The following is a 23,462-nucleotide window of genomic DNA, read 5'->3' on the forward strand; positions in this document are numbered from 1 at the left end:
TTAATGAAAACTTGAAGTAGTGACATTTCTATTGTTAGAAACTTAGAAGTTTTCCTATGGACTAGAAAAACAAAGTTGTGAGAAAATAAGAATAAATAACTGTGGTAATATATGCATTTTTGGCTGAAGGAACTACTGAGCTTTAGAGAAAAATCACAAATGACTTCGAATTTTCTAATGTGCTTAGATGTTGGTGGTAAAGTTGTTTTCAAATGAATTTCAAAAAAGCATGCCAGAATGTGATTAAACATGCTGTTAGCTTGAATAATAACCTCCCCAAGTTATTGGTGGACAGAACAACCATGAGGAATATGGAGAAAAAAAGCAAGCATATCTGTCTAATCGGGGTATACCTCAGTCTGAGCTATGTCAAGAGTAGTCTCAGGAAACAGTGTGTTGTCAGAAAAGTCATGATGCATATGAAAACATAGAAAAAAATATGTCATGACTTTTCTGCCAACCAATAGAACCCTAAGAGTGCAGAATACAGAAAATCCAGGAACAAAGTATTGACTGATATAGAATGCACATATTTTTTGTTATGAATTCAACCTCAGTTTTACCTTTATCATGAAGTTAACTATTTTTAAATTTTTTAAAATATTTATTTATTTATTTTCCCTTTTTTGTTGCCCTTTTTTAATGGTAGTTATTATTGTTGTTATTGATGTCATCGTTGTTGGCTAGAGCAGAGAGAAATGGAGAGAGGAGGGGAAGACAGAGAGGGGGAGAGAAAGAGAGACACCTGCAGACCTGCTTCACCGCCTGTGAAGCAACTCCCCTGCAGGTGGGGAGCTGGGGGCTCGAATTGGGATCCTTATGCCAGTCCCGGCGCTTTGCGCCACATGCATGCTTAACCCACTCTGCCACTGCCCGACTCCCGAAGTTAACTCTTAATACATTGTTCTTTTTAATATTATTACAATATATATTGTACAATATACAGTATCTTAAACATACTGAGAATTATCAATATGATTTTCTAATTTCAGAATAAGTGTATTAAATGGATGGGGTCATAAACACACCCTATCTGTAGATAGATAGCTATAATTAGGTGCATGCTCTCCATGTAAATTATAACACTTGCCCTGTTGAAAAGATCATCACCCACTACATGAATTAATATGATTCGATTTCTATCTGCATGGCAGTTTATAGTTTACAGTGTCATCACAAATTTTTAAGTATAGTGTTATAACCTAAAAATCTTTCTCTTGAGCAATTGTCTAGTGCAAGGCATTTTAGTATGGTCTTAAATGTTACAGTGCTCTTCTGCATGTTTCAACCCATTGTTTCCAACACCATGTAAAAAAAAAAAAAAAGAAGTAGAAACGCAAAGCAGAAATTGACTGAGTTTGGAGTATGGCACCAAAGTAAGAAAGCAGAAGTACATTAGAGTTTGCAGTGAGTACCTCCCTAATACTTCCTCTCCACTTTTCCAAGCTTTGGGTCCATGATTGCTCAACAATTTGTTTGGCTTTGTATGTTAACTCTCTTTTCAGTCACCAGGTTCCAGGTGTCATCAGGATGCCGGCCAGATTTCCCTGGATTGAAGACCCCACCAATATGTCCTGGAGCTCAGCTTCCCCAGAGACCCACCCTACTAGGGAAAGAGAGAGGCAGACTGGGAGTATGGACCAACCAGTCAACGCCCATGTTCAGCGAGGAAGCAATTACAGAAGCCAGACCTTCTACCTTCTGCAACCCACAATGACCCTGGGTCCATGCTCTCAGAGGGATAGAGAATGGGAAAGCTATCGGGGGAGGGGTGGGATATGGAGAATGGGCAGTGGAAATTGTGTGGAGTTGTACCCCTCCTACCCTATGGTTTTGTTAATTAATCCTTTCTTAAATAAATAAATAAATAAATAAAAAATAAATTGCATCAACAACAAAAAAAATGTTACAGTGCTCTTCAATTCCTTACATACATGGTTGAAGGCATTCTCTTAACTACTGGTAGAATGGTAATCAGGGTTATACGATGAAAAAATCCATGAGGAAAAAAAAAACAACAAGCTTCCAAAGTCATATTTTTGCCTTACATTTTAATACTATGTAGAATAGCATATGCTTTTTATCTGTTAAGTTTTAACTAATGAATTGATCCCAGTCACAGAATTTTCTTCTTACAGGAAATACAAATACTTACTCCTTATATGGACATAGGATACAGGTGTGAATTGAAGAACAAGTTCAATGAATGATACACTCACTTGCTGTATATAGATTTTTAAAGCATGTTTTGAATATACATAGGGTTTACTTTTACATGTTAAATATGACACACACATTTGAAAAATATGTGAGTCCCCCCTTTTGCTTAGTCCTAGTAGATAATTACTGATGTAATATAACTGAACATTTTCTATTTCTCTAATTAAATCTCAGTCATTTTGTATATAGTGGTTAAAAACTGAAATATAATTCTTTCTTGCTGACTCATTTCTAACATGACTGAGAATTTGCCATGCATTTCTTAACCCATTTTAATCCTAGGAAGGATTTCAAATTTAACAAATGGAGATACTAAAACTCAGATAAACTGAGTATTATTTTATCCCTTGAAACATATAATAAGTGCTATTCCACTGGTCAGTGTGTTTATGATTATTTTCTTATATGTGATCAGAGACATAGCATTTTATAAATTTGTTCCCTTGAAACCTTTTGTGAAGTTTTCTTTTGTATTTTAGAGGGCATTTCTAAAAATGGTGGCTTTTGAAACTTGGAAATAGAGGATTAAATAAGACCTCAACTTTAAAAGTCAACACAGTAGATCTAAGTAAATTAAAGGTAATAGGATAGACTAGTGTCCTTTGCAAAATAGCATTTAAGAGGTTGTGGTTTCTTACAATACTACAGAATAAATAAGGAAACCTAATACAAAATGCAAAAGTGTCTGACCTAAACTATGTTGTTACTAATTTATATTTTGCCTTCCACATTTGTTGCTGCATCCTCTACACTTTTATGAAACCTGCAATAATGTGATCAGGGTTTTGTAATATTGACAAGAGGCAGTGTGAAAGTCATGAATATGAAAAGACTGCTTTGGGACAAAGTTAAAGAGAAATTGATGGCTTTAATAATGTCACAGACAAAAAGCATTGGACTAGCTCAGTAGCATTTAAAATATTTATTAAACTCTGTCTGTAATTTTTCATAGGAAAGTTGCTTTAATGACAAAGAAAGTCATAATATAAACAGAACTATCCAGATGCTGCTGTGAGTCAGCACTACTTCAGAGACATTTATATTCTTACCCTCAAGCTTACTTTGAACCCTTTCTTATGGTTGCAGCTGTGTGAATAATTGGTGGAAGAGCAGTGATAGAATCCTTCAAAGGAATCTAAAAAAATACATCATGAAAAAGGGAAAAAATGGTGTCTAATTGTTTATAGACCAGAGAATTGCAAATTCACTTAAAATGTATCTTTATCTAGTAGGGAAAAATAGAAATTGGCAGGGAGTATGGATCAACCTGCCAGTACCCATGTCCAGGGAAGAAGCAATTACAGAATCCAGACCTTCCACCTTTTGCACCCCATAGAGAATTTTGGTCCATACTTCCAAAGGGGTAAATGTTAAAGGAAGATGACCAGAAGGCTCTGAACTTTAATTCCATAATCAGAACTCAAAAAGAGAGAGTGAGAGAAAAAAAGGCACTCAGAAGTAGTAGGTGTGACTTAGAAAGGAAAGAGAAGGCAGGACCATAGGGGGGAAAAAAAGGCCAACTATAAATAGATGTAGGTAGATATTTTTTCCCATTTTGCTGCCCTTGTTACCTTTGTTGTTGTTGCTGTTGGATAGGACAGAGAGACGTCGAGAGAGAAGGGGAGACAGAGAGAGAGAGATAGAGAGAGAGAGGGACCTAAAGACCTGCTTCACCGCTTGTGAAGCGATCCCCCTGCAGGTGTGGAGTGGGGGACTTGAACCAGGATTCTTACTCTCCTTTGCTTCGCATCATGTGTGCTTAACTCACTGAGCTATCGCCAGATCCCCACTAATGGAATTTCTAATGGAGGGAATGGGGTCACAGAACTCTAGCTGTGTGGAAAGTGTGGCATTATATCCTTGTTTTCTTATGATTTTTGAAAATCAGTAATAAGTCACTAATAAAAAATTTAAAATATATATTTTTGTCTTCAGTTAAAATGAGGTTATTGTGTCAGGTCAGTGAGTCTGCCATCTGACTAAATTCAAGCTTCCAAAACCGCCAACTTGTGCTGCTTCCATACATTATGTTATCAGGACAGCAAATGCAAAAGAAGTATTGGAAAATGCTGGGGGCCAGGCGGTAGTGCAGCGGGTTAAGCGCACATGGGTGAAGCACACTGACCAGCATAGGGATCAGGGTTCCAGCCCCCGGCTCCCCACCTGCAAGGGGTCACTTCACAAGTAGTGAAGCAGGTCTGCAGGTGTTTATCTTTCTCTCCCCCTCTCTGTCTTCCTCTCCTCTTTCCATTTCTCTGTTCTATCCAACAACAATGACAGTAATAACAGCAATAATAATAAATATAACAATAAAAAAACCAAGGGAAACAAAAGAGAAAAAATATACTCTAGGAGCACTGGATTCGTGGTGCAGGCACTAAGCCCCAGAAATAACCAAAACTTAAGAAAAAGGAAAAGTATAAAATTGGGATGAAAAGCCAAGAGAAAGTTCAGTACTGTAGACCCCCATTAGGCCCTTTTAAATTTTTGATTCAAAGGGTCATCAGATGTTTAAAATAATTTTATTGAATTATTCTTGAAACTGAAGAAAATTGATGTAATAAAATCTAATATATTAAGGTTGCCATGAACTTTTGAAAAATATACATCAGCTTTAAACTCATCTTTAATCTCTATATTTATTATTATTAAATACTTCATGGTTTTGTTTTGATGAATGCTCATTTAAATTTCAAAATCTGATATAAAGATTATAAGAAAATGTAATCTATTAATTATGTCATTTTCTTTTGCATATCTATGTTTATTTTTAAAATAAACACTTTCAGTTCTGTAACTACTAAAATATTAGTTTCATTTATGTAGTCTCAGAGAATTCCACTGCATATAATATTTAATTGCTTACATATCTTGCTAATGGTTAGATGTATTGCATGCTATCCTATTATACTAGTTTATTTTAGTCATACGGTGATATAGCCTTTTTCAAGACTGGTTACTCACTTAATTAGTGAAAGAACAGAAGAGAGAGGACAGATAAGCACATATACATACTTTTATGTACATGGAGGAGAGAGAATTAGAACATTAGTTTGTCAATCGTGATGTCAGACCTCATGCTTGCAAATTGGGAACTCTATCCACAATATTTCTAGACCTAATAACCTTGCTCAATTTAACTGGGTTGTAGAAATATTTAAGTTTCGTGGAAAAATCAGAGTAAGATGAAATATTAACATTTTTACAAAATACTGAACCTTGTTGGGCGGGGGAGACAGCATAATGGTTATGCAAACAGACTCTCATGCCTGAGGCTCCGAAGTCCCAGGTTCAATACCCCGCACCATCATAAGCCAGGGCTGAGTGATGCTATGATGTTTCTCTGTGTATGTGTCTCTCTGCATCTCTCTCAAAATACTGAACCTTGCAAATATATATATATATATATATATGTCACAATTTAAAATACCCTTGAGGATCTCTGCTATATTACTACTAGTCTATTTCAGATATTACATTTAGTGTCCAAGCAGTAAAATTCCAGTACATATACATATTTCTTCTGGGAAGTTTATTTATAAATACTACCATATGAGATTATCTGCCTTTCCATTTGGCTAGTTTCAATAAATGAAATCAACATTCACTTAACATCTTATATTATATAAAAGAGAGCCCTGAGAAAGAAATAAAAGCCCTTATCATAGTGCACTACAACTAGAAGCTTAGTAAGTACCCACCTCAACCACATACAATCTGTATTGTTTACTTAAGCAAAGATAAACATATTAGATTTTATGGCATTCTTACACTGTGCCAATGAGTAAAATGTATATACTGAAATCCTTATGAATCATTTCCATGACAGAATGCTTGTCTGGCAATATTTCACAGAGTAAATTTTTACAGAGTAAAATAGAAAAAAAAAAGTGACCAACATTCTTTGTGTATACACTATATTATATTATTTAATGTTGGTATTTTCTACTTTATTTAATCATATTATATCAAAGAATTCCAGACAGCTTAGACTGGTTTTTGAGCTATTTTATTGACAAGTTAATTATCATTTGAAAATTATTATTTTTAATTATTTTTGCATAAAGTAATAGGCATCTTATTTTTTAATCTGTGTGGTAGTGCCCCCAAATTATATTCTGAATCCAGTGGGAAAATTCACTGTGGTCTTTATCAACTTCTTTTTTTATGCACTGCCAATATAAAGGAGCTGTGATTTTATATAACAGATGACTTGAAATGTTCTCGGGAGAATTATTGACTTTTTAATTCAGACTTCCATCAATCCTCATTTATATTTCATAGTATGTATTCCAGGAAAAATGTGTGTCTTGTTTCTGAGGTTAAATAGTTGTTATGTCAATCGTTTCCTCTTCAATTCTATGAGGACTAAGATATGTTTTTCATACTAGCACTTGATACCAGTATATTAAATGAAAAACATATGAGTATGATTTTTTCCAAAAAATAATATATATAAATATTTTTCTATTGAGTATGAAAATTCACTATAACAAAAACTATTTTTTCACAATTGTACTCACTTCACAGTCAATTATATCAATATTATAGGTCTTAGAAATGTATAGGAAGGGAGTCAGGCAGTAGTGCAGTGGGTTAAGCACACTTGGCGTGAAGCACAAGGACCAGCGCAAGGATCCCTGTTGGAGCCCTCGGCTTCCCACCTGTAGGAGCGCGGCTTCACAGGTGGTGAAACAGGTCTGTAGGTATCTTTTTCTCCCCCACCCTGTCTTCCCCTCCTCTCTCCATTTCTCTCTGTCCTATCTAACAATGATCACATCAATAACAACAACAATAAAAATAAAATCAAGGGCAACAAAAGAAAAAATTGAAAAACAAGAAAGAAATGTATAAGAAATAGGGAGTCGGGTTGTAGCGCAGCGGGTTAAGCTCACTTGGCACGAAGCACAAGGACCAGCTTAAGCAACCCGGTTCGAGCCCTGGCTTCCCACTTGTAGGAGAGTCGCTTCACAGGCGGTAAAGCATGTCTGCAAGTCTCTATCTTTCTCTCCCCCTCTCTGGTTTCCCCTTAATTTCTGTCTGTCCTATCAATGACGATATCAATAACAAGTACAACAATAAAAAAGCAAGGGCAACAAAAGGGAAAAATAAATAAATATTTAAAAAATTTTAAAAAGAAATGTATAGAAAATCAAGGGGATGTTGAACTTGCGAATTTGCTATTTGGAGAGTGTCAGTGAAAATATAGGTGAACTATATAACATCTGTATTTTTAGTATGAAAGATATTGAACCTATTACAATCACACTCACATTGATATGATATGATCCTTTAAAATGCTGTTTTCAGACAGTTTCAGGTTTCATTTTTTTCCATTCAAAATACATTTTATCTTATTTTTCTTATATTTAATAGGGCAGGCAGAAATTGGGAGGAGCGGGAGAGATAGAAAGGGAGAAAGAGAGAGAATTGCAGTACTGCTTCACTGCACCTGCAGGTTATCTCCTGCTGGTGGGAACCAGGGCCTTGAACCTGGGTCCTTGCACTTGGTAATGGGTGTTCACAATCAGGTGTGTGACTGCCTGGCCCCTGACTACAAGGAATTTTGCAAAAAGCAAAATTCTTGATTTGACTGCAAGTTCTTTGGCAAGACATATTTATTTATTTATTTATTTATTTTGCCTCCAGGGTTATTGTTGGGGCTTGGTGCTTGCACCACAAATCCACTGTTTCTGGAGACTATTTTCCCCCTTTTTGTCCCCCTTGTTGTTTTATCATTGTTGTGGTTATTATTATTGTTGTTGATGATGTCTATGTTGTTGGATAAGACAGAGAGAAATGGAGAGAGATGGGGAAGAGAGAGAGGGGGAGAGAAAGATAGACACCTGCAGACCTGCTTCACCACTTGTAAAGTGACCCCCCACCCCCCGCAGGTGGGGGAGCTGGGGGCTCGAACCGGTATCCTTGCTCTAGTCCTTGTGTTTTGCGCCATGTGCGCTTAACCCTCTGGTGCTACCACCTGACCCCCATCAATACATATTTTTTAAAAAGCATTTTTATCAGTGGTTTAATAATTACAAGATTATCAGATCACAAAGGAATTGTTCCATGGTGCACGCACCCTGTGAAAGTTCAGAGTGGGGAGATAGGAAATGAGAGAGAAAGAGAGCCACCTATAGCATTCTTCCTCTACTCATGAGACTTGCCCCCTGCAGGTTGGGACCCGGGAATATAACAGGAGTTCTTGCCCACCGTAATGTGTGTGTACTAGTATGTGCCACTGTACAGCCCTGAGAAAACAACAAGAACTTAAATAAATAATTATGTCATCAGTAAAGTAGATACAGAGATACTAAGAAAAGTATTCTTGAAAATGTATTTGAAACTTCAGAATAAAGTATTTAGGTAGTCTTCAAAGGGAATAAATCAGATCACTCTTGTTCTGCAAGGTTGTTTTGATTCTATTTAGGAGACTGGGAAAGAATGTAACAGAAAGGTCTGGCATTTAGAGCCTTTCAAAGTCTGTGGTTTTTCTTCTCTTAAAACTACTGTTAGTAGCAATACACAAAACAAGGTCCCAGTTGTGAATGCAAAAAAGAGTTGGAAGTATCTGATACATTTCCATTCCTTCCCCCATTGTTTTTTTTTTTTTTTTTTTTTTTTTTTTAAATTTTCTTGCTGTTGTTTATGTGAGTCTAGTTTAAGATCACAATATAGTTAGGAAGGGGAACAAGTGAGCTTTGGCAGTTTTCTGGTTTGTGTCATCTTTTATAGTATCAATACATTTATAAGGCTGACATCTACTTACTAGTTGGTTAAATTTAAATATACAGTTTCTCCTCCGGTCACAAAGAAAAAAAAATGGTGTAATCAACATTGGACTGACTTGAGGCACAAAGACATCATTTATGTTCCTTACCTTTTTAATTCACTTTTTGATGGGTTAGAGATCAAGTATATCAACATATATAACTTGTCCAAAGAGCAGGATTGTCCAAGTGAGTGACATTTTCTGTTTATTCTTTGTTGTTAATGTTTTGGAGGCTCCAGCTGACTGGGCTAGCGTCGCGGCGGTAGAGAGACTCCAGGATACACAGCTGGGCTGAGAAGCTGCAGTTTAATCTTTATTCACGAACGGGCAAATCACCACACCATGTGCTTTTCTCCATCATCCTCTCTCCGCCTCTGCTGCTGGGACTTTGCCCATCCTTAGCATATGGGGCGGGGAGAAAACGGGGCGTGAAACTAGCAAGTACCAAACCATTTCTCTCAGAGGTAGGGGGAAGGGGCCAAACCAACACGAAGAATACCAACAATTCTTAATTCAGCTTCCCAAAAAATTCCTATTGAATATTTAAAATTTTTATGTTTACTGCCATATTCTGCTCTTACTTATCTTTTTATTGAAAGGGCTAATGATTTATAGTGCAGTCATTAACACTGAATATAATCTCATTATGTATTAGAACCTTAATGTTCTCTTCTGCCCCTCACACTCCCTCTTTCCCTAGTGTCCCTTGTATTGATAAAATACACCATGTCTAGTCCATACTTTATTTTTTATTATCCTTCATTGTTTCTATTTATTAAGGCCTGCTTATATGTGAGATAATATGTTATTTTTCCTCTTTTTGGCTTATCTCGCTTAACATGGTATCTTCAAATTCCAATCAAGTTGATGCAAAGGATATGACTGCGTCATCATTTTTGACAGCTGAGTTACATCACAAAATGTATATATACTGCAGGTTCTGTTTGCTGGCTTTTTCCCATTCATCTACCCTTGGACATCTGGGTTGCTTCCAACTTTTGTTAATTACAGATTGTGCCTCTATGCACATAGGAATACATGGAGCTCTTGAAATAGATGGTTTTGTTTTCTCTGGGTAAATTCAGAGGAGAAAAATTACTGGGTCATAAGGCTGGTCTGTTTCTACTGTTCTGAGAAATCCCCATACAGTTTTCCACTAGGGCTGGACCAATTACAATCCCATCAGCAAGAATGGAGTGCCTCTTTTCCCCACATCCTCTCACACATTTGTGGTTACTGTCCTTTCTTTTCTTTCTTTTTTCTTAATGGTTTACAATTGACAGTAGAGTTACTGTCCTTTCTAACATATCGCAGGAGTAAAGTGGTATATCATTATTGTCTTTATTTGCATTTCTTTTTTTTCTTTTTTAAAATTGTTTTTGCTATTTTTATTTATTTATTGGATAGAGACAGCCAGAAATCAAGAGGGAATGGGATAATAGGGAGGGAGAGAGACAGAGACATCTGTAACCCTGCTTCACCACTTGCAAAGTTTTCCCCCTACAGGTAGGGACCACGGGCTCGAATAAGGGTCTTTACACATTGTGATATGTGTGCTCATCCATTTCTCTGATGATCAGTGCCAAGCCATATTCTTTCTTTCTTTCTTTCTTTCTTTCTTTCTTTCTTTCTTTCTTTCTTTCTTTCTTTCTTTCTTTTTGCCTCCAGGGTTATTACCAGAACCGGAATCTTTGAGTAGGTCTTAGGCTTCTTCTTCTTCTTCTTCGTCTTCGTCTTCGTCTTCGTCTTCGTCTTCGTCTCCGTCTCCGTCTCCGTCTCCGTCTCCGTCTCCTTCTCCTTCTCCTTCTCTTTCTCCTTCTCCTTCTCCTTCTCCTTCTCCTTCTCCTTCTCCTTCTTCTTCTTCTTCTAGCGTTTGCCCTTCTTCCGTAGCCAGTCAACAGCGTCAGGTTGAGCCTCATGTAAAGTTTCGAGACCTCCTTAATTTGTACTTAACCCAGTGTGCCACGCACCCACTTTCTCATGTATATCTTGGCATTAAGTCTTCTTTGGAAAATTCTATATTTACACCTTTTGCTGCTTTTGAAGTATCTTTTCTATATTACATAGTACAATCTCCTTATATACTTTGATAAATATCTCACTATGAAATACACAGTTTACACATATTTTCTACATTCTGTATGTTGCTTATTATTTTGTTGTTGGTTTCATTTGCTATATGATGCAATTGCTTGTATTTTAGTTGCTGAATTGTAGTATTTCATTATATATTCAGGATGCTAATTTCTTTATAAGGAACTTTTTTTTTCCTTAGTTGCATTTACACTTACTCATTGTTTCTTTTTTTATGATCTTATGGAGGTGTTAATGGTTTACAGTACAATTGTTGACACATGAGTGCAATTTTTGATGCACCAAAATTTTAATTTTGGGGGCCAGGAGGTGGCGTATCTGGTTAAGTACACATATTACAGTGTGAAAGGACCCAGGTTCAAGTCCCTGGTCTACAACTGCAGGGGAAACACTTCAAAGTAGTGAAGTAGGTCTGCAGCTGTTTCTGTCTCTCTCCCTCTCTGTAGCTTTTCCCCCTCTCAATTTCTATGTTGTAACAAAATAGAAAGGGGAAAAAAATGAAAGAAAGATTGGTCACCAGGAGTGGGGTCTCAAACTTGGGTCCTTGAACATGGTAATGTGTGTGCTCATTTCGGTGGCCCACTACCCAGCCCCTGCAGGTTATCTACTTTTTATATTTAGTTAGTTGTCATATCTAAGTTATCTCAAAGTGAACCAATGTCTTCGTTGTCAAAACAAAAACAAAGTGCAGTACCAAATGGCTAAAGCAAGGCCAAGAATATGCACCTCCTATGTCTTTAAACATTATATTGCTTTTGTTTCTGCACTCCTAGTGCTTGTCCATCAATTTATAGTTTATCCTGTGTCAGTTCCCTTTTCTTTTGGTTACTGTATCTTTGTAGTTTGATTTTAGATGGGAGTATGTGATATCCTGTTTTGATCATATTCAAGTCTCCTTTCTTTTTTCCTTCCTTTCTCCTTTCTCTCTCTCTCCTTCTTTCCTTCTTTCTTTCACAATTTAAGGTCTCTTGAATTTTATATTAATCTGAGTTTTCAGTCTTCCTTTTCTGTAAAGTTTGCAGTTGAAATTTTTATAAGGATATGTTGTGTCTATGAATTTATTATTGTTATTTTAATTAATTTTAATTTTAGGGTTATTGAAGGGCTTGTTGCCTACTGCTTAAAGAATCCTCTGTTCCGGGTGGCCATTTTTTTCCTTTTCTTTTTTTATTTGATATGGCTGAGTGAAATTGGAAGGGAAGGGGGAGGTAGAGAAGGAGAAAGACAGAGAAACCTGCATTACTGCATCACCATTTGTGAAACGTCTCCTGCTACTCCCACCCCCACACCACAGGTGAAGAGTGAGGGCTTAAACCTGGGTCTTTGCACATGGCAAGGTGTGTGTTTGACCAGGTCCTGTAGATCAATTATATAGTACTGTCAAATTACCAGTAACATTAATTCTTTTTTTAAAGTTTGTTATTATTATCATTTTATTTATTTATTCCCCCTTTTGTTGCCTTTGCCTTTTTATTGTTGTAGTTATTATTATTGTTGTTATTGATGTCATCATTGTTAGCTAGGAAGAGAGAAATGGAGAAGGAAAGGGAAGACAGAGACGGGGAGAGAAAGATAAACACCTGCAAACCAGCTTTACCACCTGTGAAGCGACTCCCCTGTAGGTTGGGGAGCCAGGGGCTTGAACCAGGATCCTTTGCGCCACGTGAGCTTAACCCACTGCACTACCGCCCGACTCCCTAGTAGCATTAATTCTTACTATCTTACCAATAACGTATTTTAGCTTATGAGTGCATAATCTTTTCCATGTATTTAAATTTAGATTCTGTTTTTAACATATATTCACCAGAAAATCCAAAGGTTCTTCTCAAAATTATTCCAATTTTTTTGATACTATTATAAGAGAAATTATTGTGCTAATAACATCTTCTGTTAAGGAACATATTTCCCTTTCTTCCAAAGTCATAGTTGTATTTAATTCCTTTACACCTTTTGCAATTATTCATTGTCTAAGTACTTAAAGTGTTCCTTATTTGGTAATGAAACCTCCCTTAAATTGTTTTCTGAAGTTTGTAGTATGTTTCTATGTTTTCACATGGTAATTCCTGTTTAATCAGCATGATCACTGTCACAGTGTCACAGTGGTTATCATCCAAGGAGCACTGGTACATTTTAGTTGATGATATCTGGAAAGTAAGATACATAGAAAAATGTATAAAACCATAAAAATGACTGAAAATGTGCTTAAAATTAGTGGTTTTGTTTGTTTCAGACAATCAAGTGCTGGGTTTAGATTACTAATGTACCTTCTTTTCCATTTTTTGTTTAGTTCCTCCAGTAATCCGAGTGTATCCAGAAAGTCAAGCTAGAGAACCTGGGGTAACTGCCAGTCTTAGGTGCCATGCAGAGGGCATCCCAAATCCTCAGCTCGGCTGGCTGAAGAATGGAATTGATATTACGCCAAAACTGTCTAAACAACTCACACTACAAGGTACTCTTTTCTTTTTTACCTTAAGTGAAGATGTAGAAATTTTATCCTAAGACATAAGAAAATGTCCTTTCTTTGGAATAAAAACAGAAAGACATCCATGGTGACAGAACATCATAAATGTAAAAAATATAATTCTTCCTAAGGTATTATACTTGAAATAGAATTCTTTCATAATTGAATGTTTTAAATAATATTCTTATCATAATGATTAATTATGCCATTATTTTTATGATAACTAAAATATTAAATTATGTATCCTTTAAGTGCTTGTCCTATGAAATATAGCAAATACAGCGAGCAGAATAATTGGATATTTAAAATGACTAAGTTAATATTTAAATCATACATTAAAATCTGTATATAGAGGCTGTCAATATAGAAGTCACTTGGTGAATACTTTGCAGCATGCATGCTAATGAAAAGAGAAAGTCAGAACTCTTAAAAATTATTTTATTGGGGAGTTGTTTACTGAACAGCTATTGACAGATGAGTAGAACTTCCTATTTCCACATGAAAGCAGAACACTTTATATGTTTCATTTTCATATTAATTTAAATTTATGAAGTCAACAAATTCCCATATAGACTTGTACTTGCACTGATAGTTTGTGTAGATATAACTGACCACTTCTGCACATGTTCTAATATCACAAATATGTAATAAGAAAGCTAAAAAAAGAAAAAATAATTCAGTGTTAAACTAGACAATGCAAAGACAGTATAGTAGATATACCAGGGGGTGAAAATGTAACAAATCTTACTCTTCTTATTCTCATTAAAGAGGAGCACAGGTGAAGTCATTTTGCTTTTTTTTTATCTGTTGATGGAATATATTTCTTACCCAGGCTTAAGATTCATTTAACTCACGCTGTTAGAAATAGTTATATTTTAACTGCTCCTATAAGTAGAAACTCCTGTCATTAGTCTACTTTGCCACTGATTACATTTTATCAGTATAAATGTTTACACATACATTTGGAAAACTGATATTTATTTTAGTGTTGTAAAATACTAGAGCAGAATATGTTTGACCTTTAAAAACTGACTCCTGAAATTTCTTTATCAATGTAAATTTGTTTGAAAATTTGTATATTTTTATTGCCTAATTACATTTTAGTCTTTATAAGAACATATAAGGATTCATCTGATTAGCAGATATAAAAGATAGTTCTAATTAACTTCTGATTTTGTCATCACTTGCCCACTTATTAAGTGTTATAGGAACATGTTGTATTCTTTACCTCTAGGAGTATTTAATAAGGCTTCTTTGGACAGTTCGTTACATTTTTTATTCAAAATTTAAAGAGTTGGAGGTTTTGTAAAATAGTTGTCATTTTTGACAGAAGAAAATAATTAAAAACTAAAGGAAATGTGAAAAATAATAAAAAGTTGGTAGTAAATGGAACATAATAAATACATCTGAGTGCATATGGATGTGAATTCCAATGGGGTCTACATGTAATTATATATACATTATTACATAGTATAGTCATTTAATATTTATTTTTCACCAGTGTCCACTTAGAATTTCTTTGTGAGGTCTATATGTCAGTTTAAGCTATATCTCTGTGGCACTAAATGGCATAATAATAGCTAATGAGAGAAAGTAAAGACCTGCAAGAGCACAAATATTTTATTGACCAGAAAATCAGAACAACTACCGAAACTGCAATTTAGCAGATACAGTAGAACAAAGCTGTACTACGACACATACCAACAAACAAGTAAAGCTATGAGAAAGAATTCATCAATGTCTAATGAAGTAAAAAGTCAGGAAGGTCATTAAAATGTACTCTGGTTTAATGGATTAGTTTGTTCTTGTGACTTTTACAAAAGCAATTCAACTAGCAATTAGTCTTTAGTAGATGCAGAAGTGAAAAGGAAGTGACTCTAAATGTTTGTCCAGATTTAGAAAAGAGGGAAACAGTATATAGGTAGTATCTGGTAGGAAAGATTCGAGTAAAGAAAATACTTCATTCTTCTTGAACAGGTTATGGAGATGGTTGAAGAGTTTATATGAAATAAAGGTCACTTGCTTGGAAAGAAACAGAAGATTTCTTGTGTTAAATAAACAAAGGCAAAGATGAAGGCAGAAATCAGCAATGCATTATTATTTCTTTCCTTTTCTTTCTGATAGAGATAGAGAAAATTTGAGAGGGGAAAGGGAGATACAGTAGGAAAGATGCATTTAGGGGCCAGATGGTGGTGCACATGGTGGAGCACACATGTTACAGTGCAAAGGAACCTGAGTTCAAGTCTCTGGTCCCCATCTGCAGGCGGGAAGCTTTGCAAGTGGTGAAGCAGTGTTGCAGGTGTCTCTCTGTCTCTTTCCCTATTACCCCGTTCCCTCTCGATTTCTGGCTGTCTCCATCCAATAAATAAATAAAGATAATAGAAAAGAAGAAAAGAGAAAAGAAAAAATAAAAGAGGCATCTACAGCACTGCTTCACCACTTGTGAAGCTTCCCCTCTTCCTAGCAGGTCGGGGCTAGGAGCTTGAACCCAATTTCTTGTACATAAACCAATAAACTTATTTAAACGAGCACATCTATTACAAGGATGTAATAGACCACAAGGAGTTCGTTCTTTTATTTTAATTGAATAACATACATAAAATCACGTTATAAGTCTCAGACTGCTCATCTGATAAGTATTATAAGGGAAGCGTTTCAAGCCCCTGGCTCCCCACCGGCAGAGGAGTCACTTCACAAGTGGTGAAGCAGGTGTCTGTCTTTCTCTCCCCCTCTCTGTCTTCCCCTCCTCTCTCAATTTCTCTCTGTCCTATACAACAATGACGATGTCAATAATAATAACTACAGCAACAGTAAAAAACAAGGGCAACAAAAGGGAAAAATAAATAAATAAATAAAAAGTATTATAAGGGAAGATTAAGGTTAATACATCTGAAATCGCCTACTAGAGAGCTAACATGTAGCAGATGGATGATTTTACCCTAATTTCGGTTCCATTATTTTGGAATTTGTTATATATATATATCATTACTTAAAATATCTTATTTATTTTTCTGAAAGATATAAAAGAGAGAGAGAGAGAGAGATGAAAGCACTGCTAATTTGCTAATTTATGGAATATGGTGGCACAGAGAGTTGAATCAGAGACTGTAGGAATGCTAGTTGAGTGCACTATCACAGGGCATTCCTTTGCTCCTAAAATATTTTATTGAGATTTGAAAGTCAGAGTAATGGAACTGGTTGGTGGCGTACCCAGTTAAGTACACATAGTACCATATGCAAGGAACCAGGTTCAAGCCCCTACTCCCCACCTATAGGGGGTTGCTTTTCAAGCAGGGCAGTAGGTCTGCAGGTGTCTGTAGGTCTCTCTCACTCTACACCTCCCCCTCCCCTCTTAATTTATTTCTATCTCATCAAATGAAATGAAAACTTAAAAAGGAAAAGAATGGCCACCAGAAGCAGTGGAGTCATAGTGCTTGCACTGAGCCTCCGTGACTGGAAGCAAAAAAGCAGATAGAGTCAGCTTAATCATTCTTACAGCACTTTGGTTATACAAGGACTTTCAACTCTCCTGTGATACTATTGTTATTATTAAATCTAGATATGTAATTGCCAAAAGAATGAACATATATATATATTTTTTTTTCATTTGTGGAGTCAGTGTCTCATACTCATGGGCTGCTATTTCATTCAAGCAGAAGTAGAGAGAGACTCAGTGTGTGTGTGTGTATGTGTGTGTGTGTGTGTGTGTGTGTGTGTGTGTGTGTGTGTGTGTGTGACAGAGAGAGAGAGGGAGTGAGAGACAGAGAGAGAGAGGTGAAGTACAACAGCACTGCACTGGCACTTCTCATATGGTACTAGACCTAAATGCTGTGCTAAATGTGCACAACCAGCACACTACTTCTCTGGTACTGAAACTTTTCTTAGAAATAAAAGACAAGACCTCCCACCTTCCACACCTCATTGCATAATGATTCTGGGTCTATACTCCCAGAGGGATAAAGAATAGGAAACTTCCAATGGAGGGGGTGGGATATGGAACTATGGTGGTAGGAATTGTATGTAATTGTACCCCTCTGGTTATCCTACAATTTTGTCAATCATTATTAAATCAGTAAAATTTGTCAAAAAAAAAGACAAAAAGGATTTCATGTACAAAATAAAGCATGTGATATTTTTCTATTCTCTATCTAATAATCCCAGATATATTAATATAACACAGATTCAGAAACAGACTTTTAAGCACTCATATCTGAATGCTGTAGACTAGTTATTTTTATGAAATGTCTTTTCATATATATTCTCCTTAAATTAACCACATTGTTGTTATTTAAAACTATTGCAAACACTTAGGACATAGTGGTTTTAAATATTTAAAATACAAGTAAATAAATAAATAAATTCTAGTTTTCATATGAAACCCTTTCTGTGTAATATAGGAAATAGAAAACAAATAAGAGATATGAAACATAAAGTATTTGTATATGGTATAAAATATTGAACTCTGTGTAATAATGACAGCACCGAGTTTATAAATACTTGAGTGCCCTTGGCATAATTTGGCATGCCTCCAAAGCATGGAAGCAGGAAGGGGAAAAGTTTAATTAGGACAAGCTAAGAGAACTGTTTTACTATGTAATCGGAAAGCACTGTACCAAAACTGAAATTGTAGCTTACATATTGCATTTGCCTTCTGCTTTCAGCAAATGGCAGTGAGGTTCATATAAGCAATGTGCGCTATGAAGATACGGGAGCATACACTTGTATCGCGAAGAACGAAGCAGGAGTGGATGAAGACATCTCTTCTCTTTTTGTGGAAGATTCTGCCAGAAAGACCCGTATGTATTGAGTGCACAAGCACACACAAATAAAAGCACATTTTATAATTAAGCTTTTAGTTGAGTGAGATTAGCAATGCATTTAAAAAGCTTAATTTGCATATGCAGGAAGGATAGTAATCTTGAAATACTAAAAGTGGATTTAAGAATTTTGTAAAGCCTGTGAAATTGTTAACGTATATTTAATTAATTTATTTAATGAGAAAGACACTGAGAGAGAAAGAGAGGGAAAAGAAGAGGGGGAGTGGGGGGGAGAGGAGGGGCTAGGGGAGGGAAGCTTGTTGAAGGGGAGGAAAGGGAGAGGGGAGGGGAGGAGTGGGGACTGGAGAGGTTTGAGGAGGAGGAATAGAGCACTTCTCAGCTCTAATTTATGGTGGCGCTGGGATTGAACACAGTGTCTCAGAATCTCAGGCATGACAATCTTTTGCATAACTATTACATGATCTTCCAGCCCTACAGCTCAAATCATTTTGTTTCTTTCGATAGTATACATGAGAAATATCAGGTTCTATGTATTCACTTGCTAATATAAAATTTTCAATCCATTACAGAATTCACCAACCAAGTTAGTTGGGGTGATAAGTTACAACACATCAGGCTGAAAGCTTCTTTCCTTCCTTTTATTTCTTTTTTTTCTTCTTTTTCTTTTATTTTTGCCTCTAGGGTTATCACTGGGGCTTGGTATCTGCACTACAAATCCACTGCTCCTGGGTCCACATTTTTAACTTAAAAATTTTTTTTTGATAGTATAGAAAGAAATTGAGAAGGTAAGGGAACATAGAAAGGGAGAGAAAGATAGACACCTGCAGGCCTGCTTCACCATGTGTAAAGTGACCCCCTGCTAGTGGGAAGCCAGGGCTCAAACCAGGAGCCTTGCCTGGGTCCTTGGGTTTAACTAGGTGAGTCACTGCCTGACCCTGACAAGCCATTTAACTAACTACAAATCCTTCTATAGTTTCCTTACCTGATCCTACAACCCTTCCATCAAGTATTTGATAAATAATCGATTAGTCATTTTATTAATAAAGTTCATTATTTTGTTTAAAATTTTTTTATTATCTTTATTTATTGGATAGAGACAGCCAGAAATCAAGAAGAGGTGATAGAGAGGGAGAGAGACATAGAGACACCTGCCGCCCTGCTTCACCACTTATGAAGCTTTCCCCCTGCAGGTGGGGACCAGGGGCTCAAACCTGGGTCCTTGCACATTGTAATACCTGCGCTCAATCAGATGCGCCACCACCCAGCCCCAAGTTCATTTTTTTTTCTCTTTTTGTTTCTTTATCATCAGGCTTTCATCTGAGTGGACAGACTTTTTCAGATAGAGAGAGAGAAAGAGATGGACTAAAAAGTAGCACCTTGGTAGAAATTTGGACTTAACAAACATGACGTCCTGAATTTGAACCCTGGCTCCATATATGACAGAATGACATTGATACAGACTTCACTCTTTCTCACTGTCCCTGTCCCCTCCCTTTCCCTCTTCCTCTCCCTCTCCTTATTTATCTTTTACGAGATACATAAATCTTTAAAAGAGAGAGAGAGAGAGAGAGACAGAGTGAGAGAGGGAAAGATATCATGGCACTGAAGCTTCCCCCAGTGTGGTGGGGGACAAACTTAAGCCTAGGTTGCCAGTCTAACTTTGCGGGCAAGAGAGAGACAACCAGGGACTCATGGCTGAGTGGGACGCAGTTCAATCTTTATTGATGAGGAATGCAGTGCAAGATAGCTAATCTAATCACAATCCTGTCCTATATATCTCCTGAGACGGAAGTGTCATGTCGGAAGAGGATGTACTTAGGATAGGGGGTGGGGTGAAGGGAAACCAGCGGAGATTAAACGTTGGAAAAACCATGCGAACCAGCAGAGATTAAACGTTGGAAAACAAGATGTGACTAGGAGAGGGGGCAGAGTGGAAAAAGAGCTCAAACCAGTGGGGATTAAAACAGTGAACAAAACAATAATTATGTAAATAGACTACAGCGTCAAGCAATGCAACAGAAGGGGTCTTAGAAGCAGCATTTAGAAGCAGACCAACATAGGTCACATGAATGACGAAACAAGAATGTTGCAGGTGAGCTATCATGTCAACCCTAGTGCACTTTTCTTATACATGCCATCTCCTGAGCTTGTTAGGAGTCATGTACAGTAATGACATGATGTTTCTACTGCTTACCGAGAACAATCCATGCAGTGACATTATCTCAGTGATGTCACAAGGTGGTAGGGGGCCATAGTTCCTCCAGTATAATGACACTGCTTTATAGCTATACTACCAGTTTTATCATAAACTACTAGTTTATGATAAATGGGAAAAAAACTTGAAATTCACACAGGATAATACATAACTCAGACTACTAAAAGTACTGTAAGGAAAGAAACAGAAAGCTAAATGCATTACACTTCCTGATGTCAAAATACAGTGCAGAGCTATTGTTATTAACACAGCTGGATGGTATAGGAAAAGAACTGAGTAATGAGTACAGAAATAAATCCAGCAACAGGGCAGTGATAGATATTGTTGAGCACAAATGTTACCATGAACAAGGACCCAGTCCCAACCCCTTGTTCCAAGCCAGAACTGGTGCAAGGATGACGTTTCACAAATGGCAGCGCAATGCTGTAGGTGTCTCTTTCCCTCTTTCTCTCTATCCCCCTTCCCCTCTTAATTTCTCTCTAGTTGTATAAACATTTTTTAAAAGGAAAAATTGGCTACTGGTATTGTACAGGCACAGAACTTGAGTGATAGCTTTGGTGATAATAAAAATGTTCAAAATTAGCTCAAACCAGCAAAAACCACATCCACATTATTTCAGTCAAACTGGTCTTATTTATTTTATTGCCACCAGATTATCTAACTGACTTGATGCCTGCTATTTCTGGTGGTTATTTTTTTTTCTTTCTTTTTTGATAGATGTTGAGAGAGAAGAAACATTTTGGCATTGCTCCATCCCTCAGAATTTCACTTTCTGCAGGTGATGACTGGAGCCTTAAACCAGGGTCTTCTTGCATGATGACATCTGCACTGTTCAGTCCCACTATGTCTTTCCCTCCAGTCAAACTGATCTTTGGCAATAGCATTAGAATACACATTGGAGAGGGGAAAATACTTTTTTTTCTTTTCATGGTGCTAGAAACTGAATATCGACACTTTATAAAAAGGTAAACTGGAACTACTATATGTCATGTATAAAAATAAACTCTAGCGGTCAGCAGAGAGCAAATAGAACAGTTGTTGACACCTGGGTACAAGTTTCCCATCTTCCCATAGTAGGTCTCTCTACACAATGTATATTTTAAAGCAGTATTTCTCAGGGGCTGAGTGGTGCTGCACTTGGTTAACGGCACGATTACAGTGTAAACTTCCACCTTCAAGGGGAAAACTTCATGAATGCTGAAACAGTTCAGCTGTTGTATCTCTTTCTCGCTCCCTCTTTACCTCTTCCCTTCCTTCTCAATTTCTCTCTGTCTCTAGTCCAAAAATAAAGAATTAAAAAGCTTTAAAAATATTTCTTTAATTGGAGGACATGAAATTTGGAGTAAATGTAGCAGAGAACCAACATTCCTTCACATAATAGTCCCGCTACTTGGAACTCATAAATAATCTCTTTGAGTTTTAATTTCTCTGTCTGTAAAATGGAGTAAAACGAACTCAGGACAGGTTTCTATTCATGTAATGTATAGAATACAATTGCTGTAATGATAGCCGTAAGTAAAGTAGCTCTCTTTCTGACACATGACTATTTTCTGAAAATAATTACTTATTATTTACTAGAAACATTGACAGAAATCATTTTTAAAAACCCGACACTCTAGGAGTTCTTTGGAATCAGAATGCTCCCAAAAGGATTTGTACATAAGAATCAGAGACAGAGGCTGAAGGGAAGGTGGAGATACAAATGAATACAGATTGTTATATTATTTTGTATCCAAATATAAGAATAATATTTCATCTCACATTTAAAATAAGACAACTAAATTGTCATGTACCTTTTATCTTTAATTTAGCATTTATGCCATTTTAGATAAAAGTCAACATTTGTTGATAGTTTACTTTTTGTCACAGAGCCAAAGCAAATGCTATACTTTATATATACTTTGACTGGACAATTTATATTCTGATATCTAAAATTCCTCTGTAATATGCTTTTTTATGTTATCTTTTTGAAATATTTAGAGGAGAGGGATATTGAATTTCATGTAGATAGCAATAAAAGTGGAGAAATGCTTACAACTTTTGGGCTAAATGACAAAACACAGTCTTAACTTTGTTTAGCTACAGCTTTGGAGTAATCATCCAGCTATTTTCTACATAATGGAACACTCATGATAGTATGAATCATTTTTTTTTCTCACACTACAAAATTTCCCAGCAATTTATACTGTTGAGAAAACAAAAGTGTTATATGGCTAAGGAGTTTATGTTGCTCTTGTGTCCTAGTCTCTGAATTAGAGAACCTTGACTTACAATGGCCAACTTCGTCAACAAACCACACTGGAAGTTTTCTCACGTGACAAATTGAACAACTAAAAAGTTCATAAAAGTACTATATTGTACAGCTACAATAGGAATAGAGTAGGTATTATAGTACTTAGGAAGACAGTATTTACATGATAAAAGGCACAAATGGGCCATAGGCTGTTGTGTGGTGCTTGGTATAGGGAACAAGAGAGAATGATAAATGCATGATGAGAGTTTTAGGTAGAAGGTTATTTATCTTAAAGCATCTCTAGCACATGAGATGTTCAATTCAATACATATTTAGTCCAAAAGGGAGTCATTCCCAGGTGGTAATAATCTATTAAGGCAAAAGGAAAGCAATATAAGATGCTATTATGAGTTTTTAAGCTACTTGGTGTAATAAGCCTTGGGCACAGAACCTATTACACATTTTATTAAGGCCCATGATTATTCTAGTTTTTGCAAATATTGCAATAGCATGTCTGTATATAGTATAATTATATATATGTGTGTGTGTGTGTGTGTGTGTGTGTGTGTGTGTGTATTTTATTGTTATCATTGTTACAGGAAATATGTTTGAAACAACTGGATATTAATGTTTTTACTGTAGAGTTAACTTCAGTAAATTAATATTAGTTGAATAATATCACCAAAATT

At 36.2% G+C, this 23,462-nt stretch overlaps 1 protein-coding gene across 1 annotated transcript in view; it reads left to right on the forward strand.

The window, feature by feature from the left end:
* FSTL5 (follistatin like 5) overlaps positions 1 to 23,462 on the forward strand; it is a 736,076-nt gene that overhangs the window by 577,347 nt on the left and 135,267 nt on the right. The window contains exons 9-10 of the mRNA XM_007529584.3: positions 13,374 to 13,535; positions 18,209 to 18,343. Coding sequence (XP_007529646.1) covers positions 13,374 to 13,535; positions 18,209 to 18,343 — 297 coding nt within the window. The remainder of the gene's footprint in view (positions 1 to 13,373; positions 13,536 to 18,208; positions 18,344 to 23,462) is intronic.

This window comes from Erinaceus europaeus, chromosome 19 (assembly GCF_950295315.1).
Source record: "Erinaceus europaeus chromosome 19, mEriEur2.1, whole genome shotgun sequence".
NCBI lineage: Eukaryota > Metazoa > Chordata > Mammalia > Eulipotyphla > Erinaceidae > Erinaceus > Erinaceus europaeus.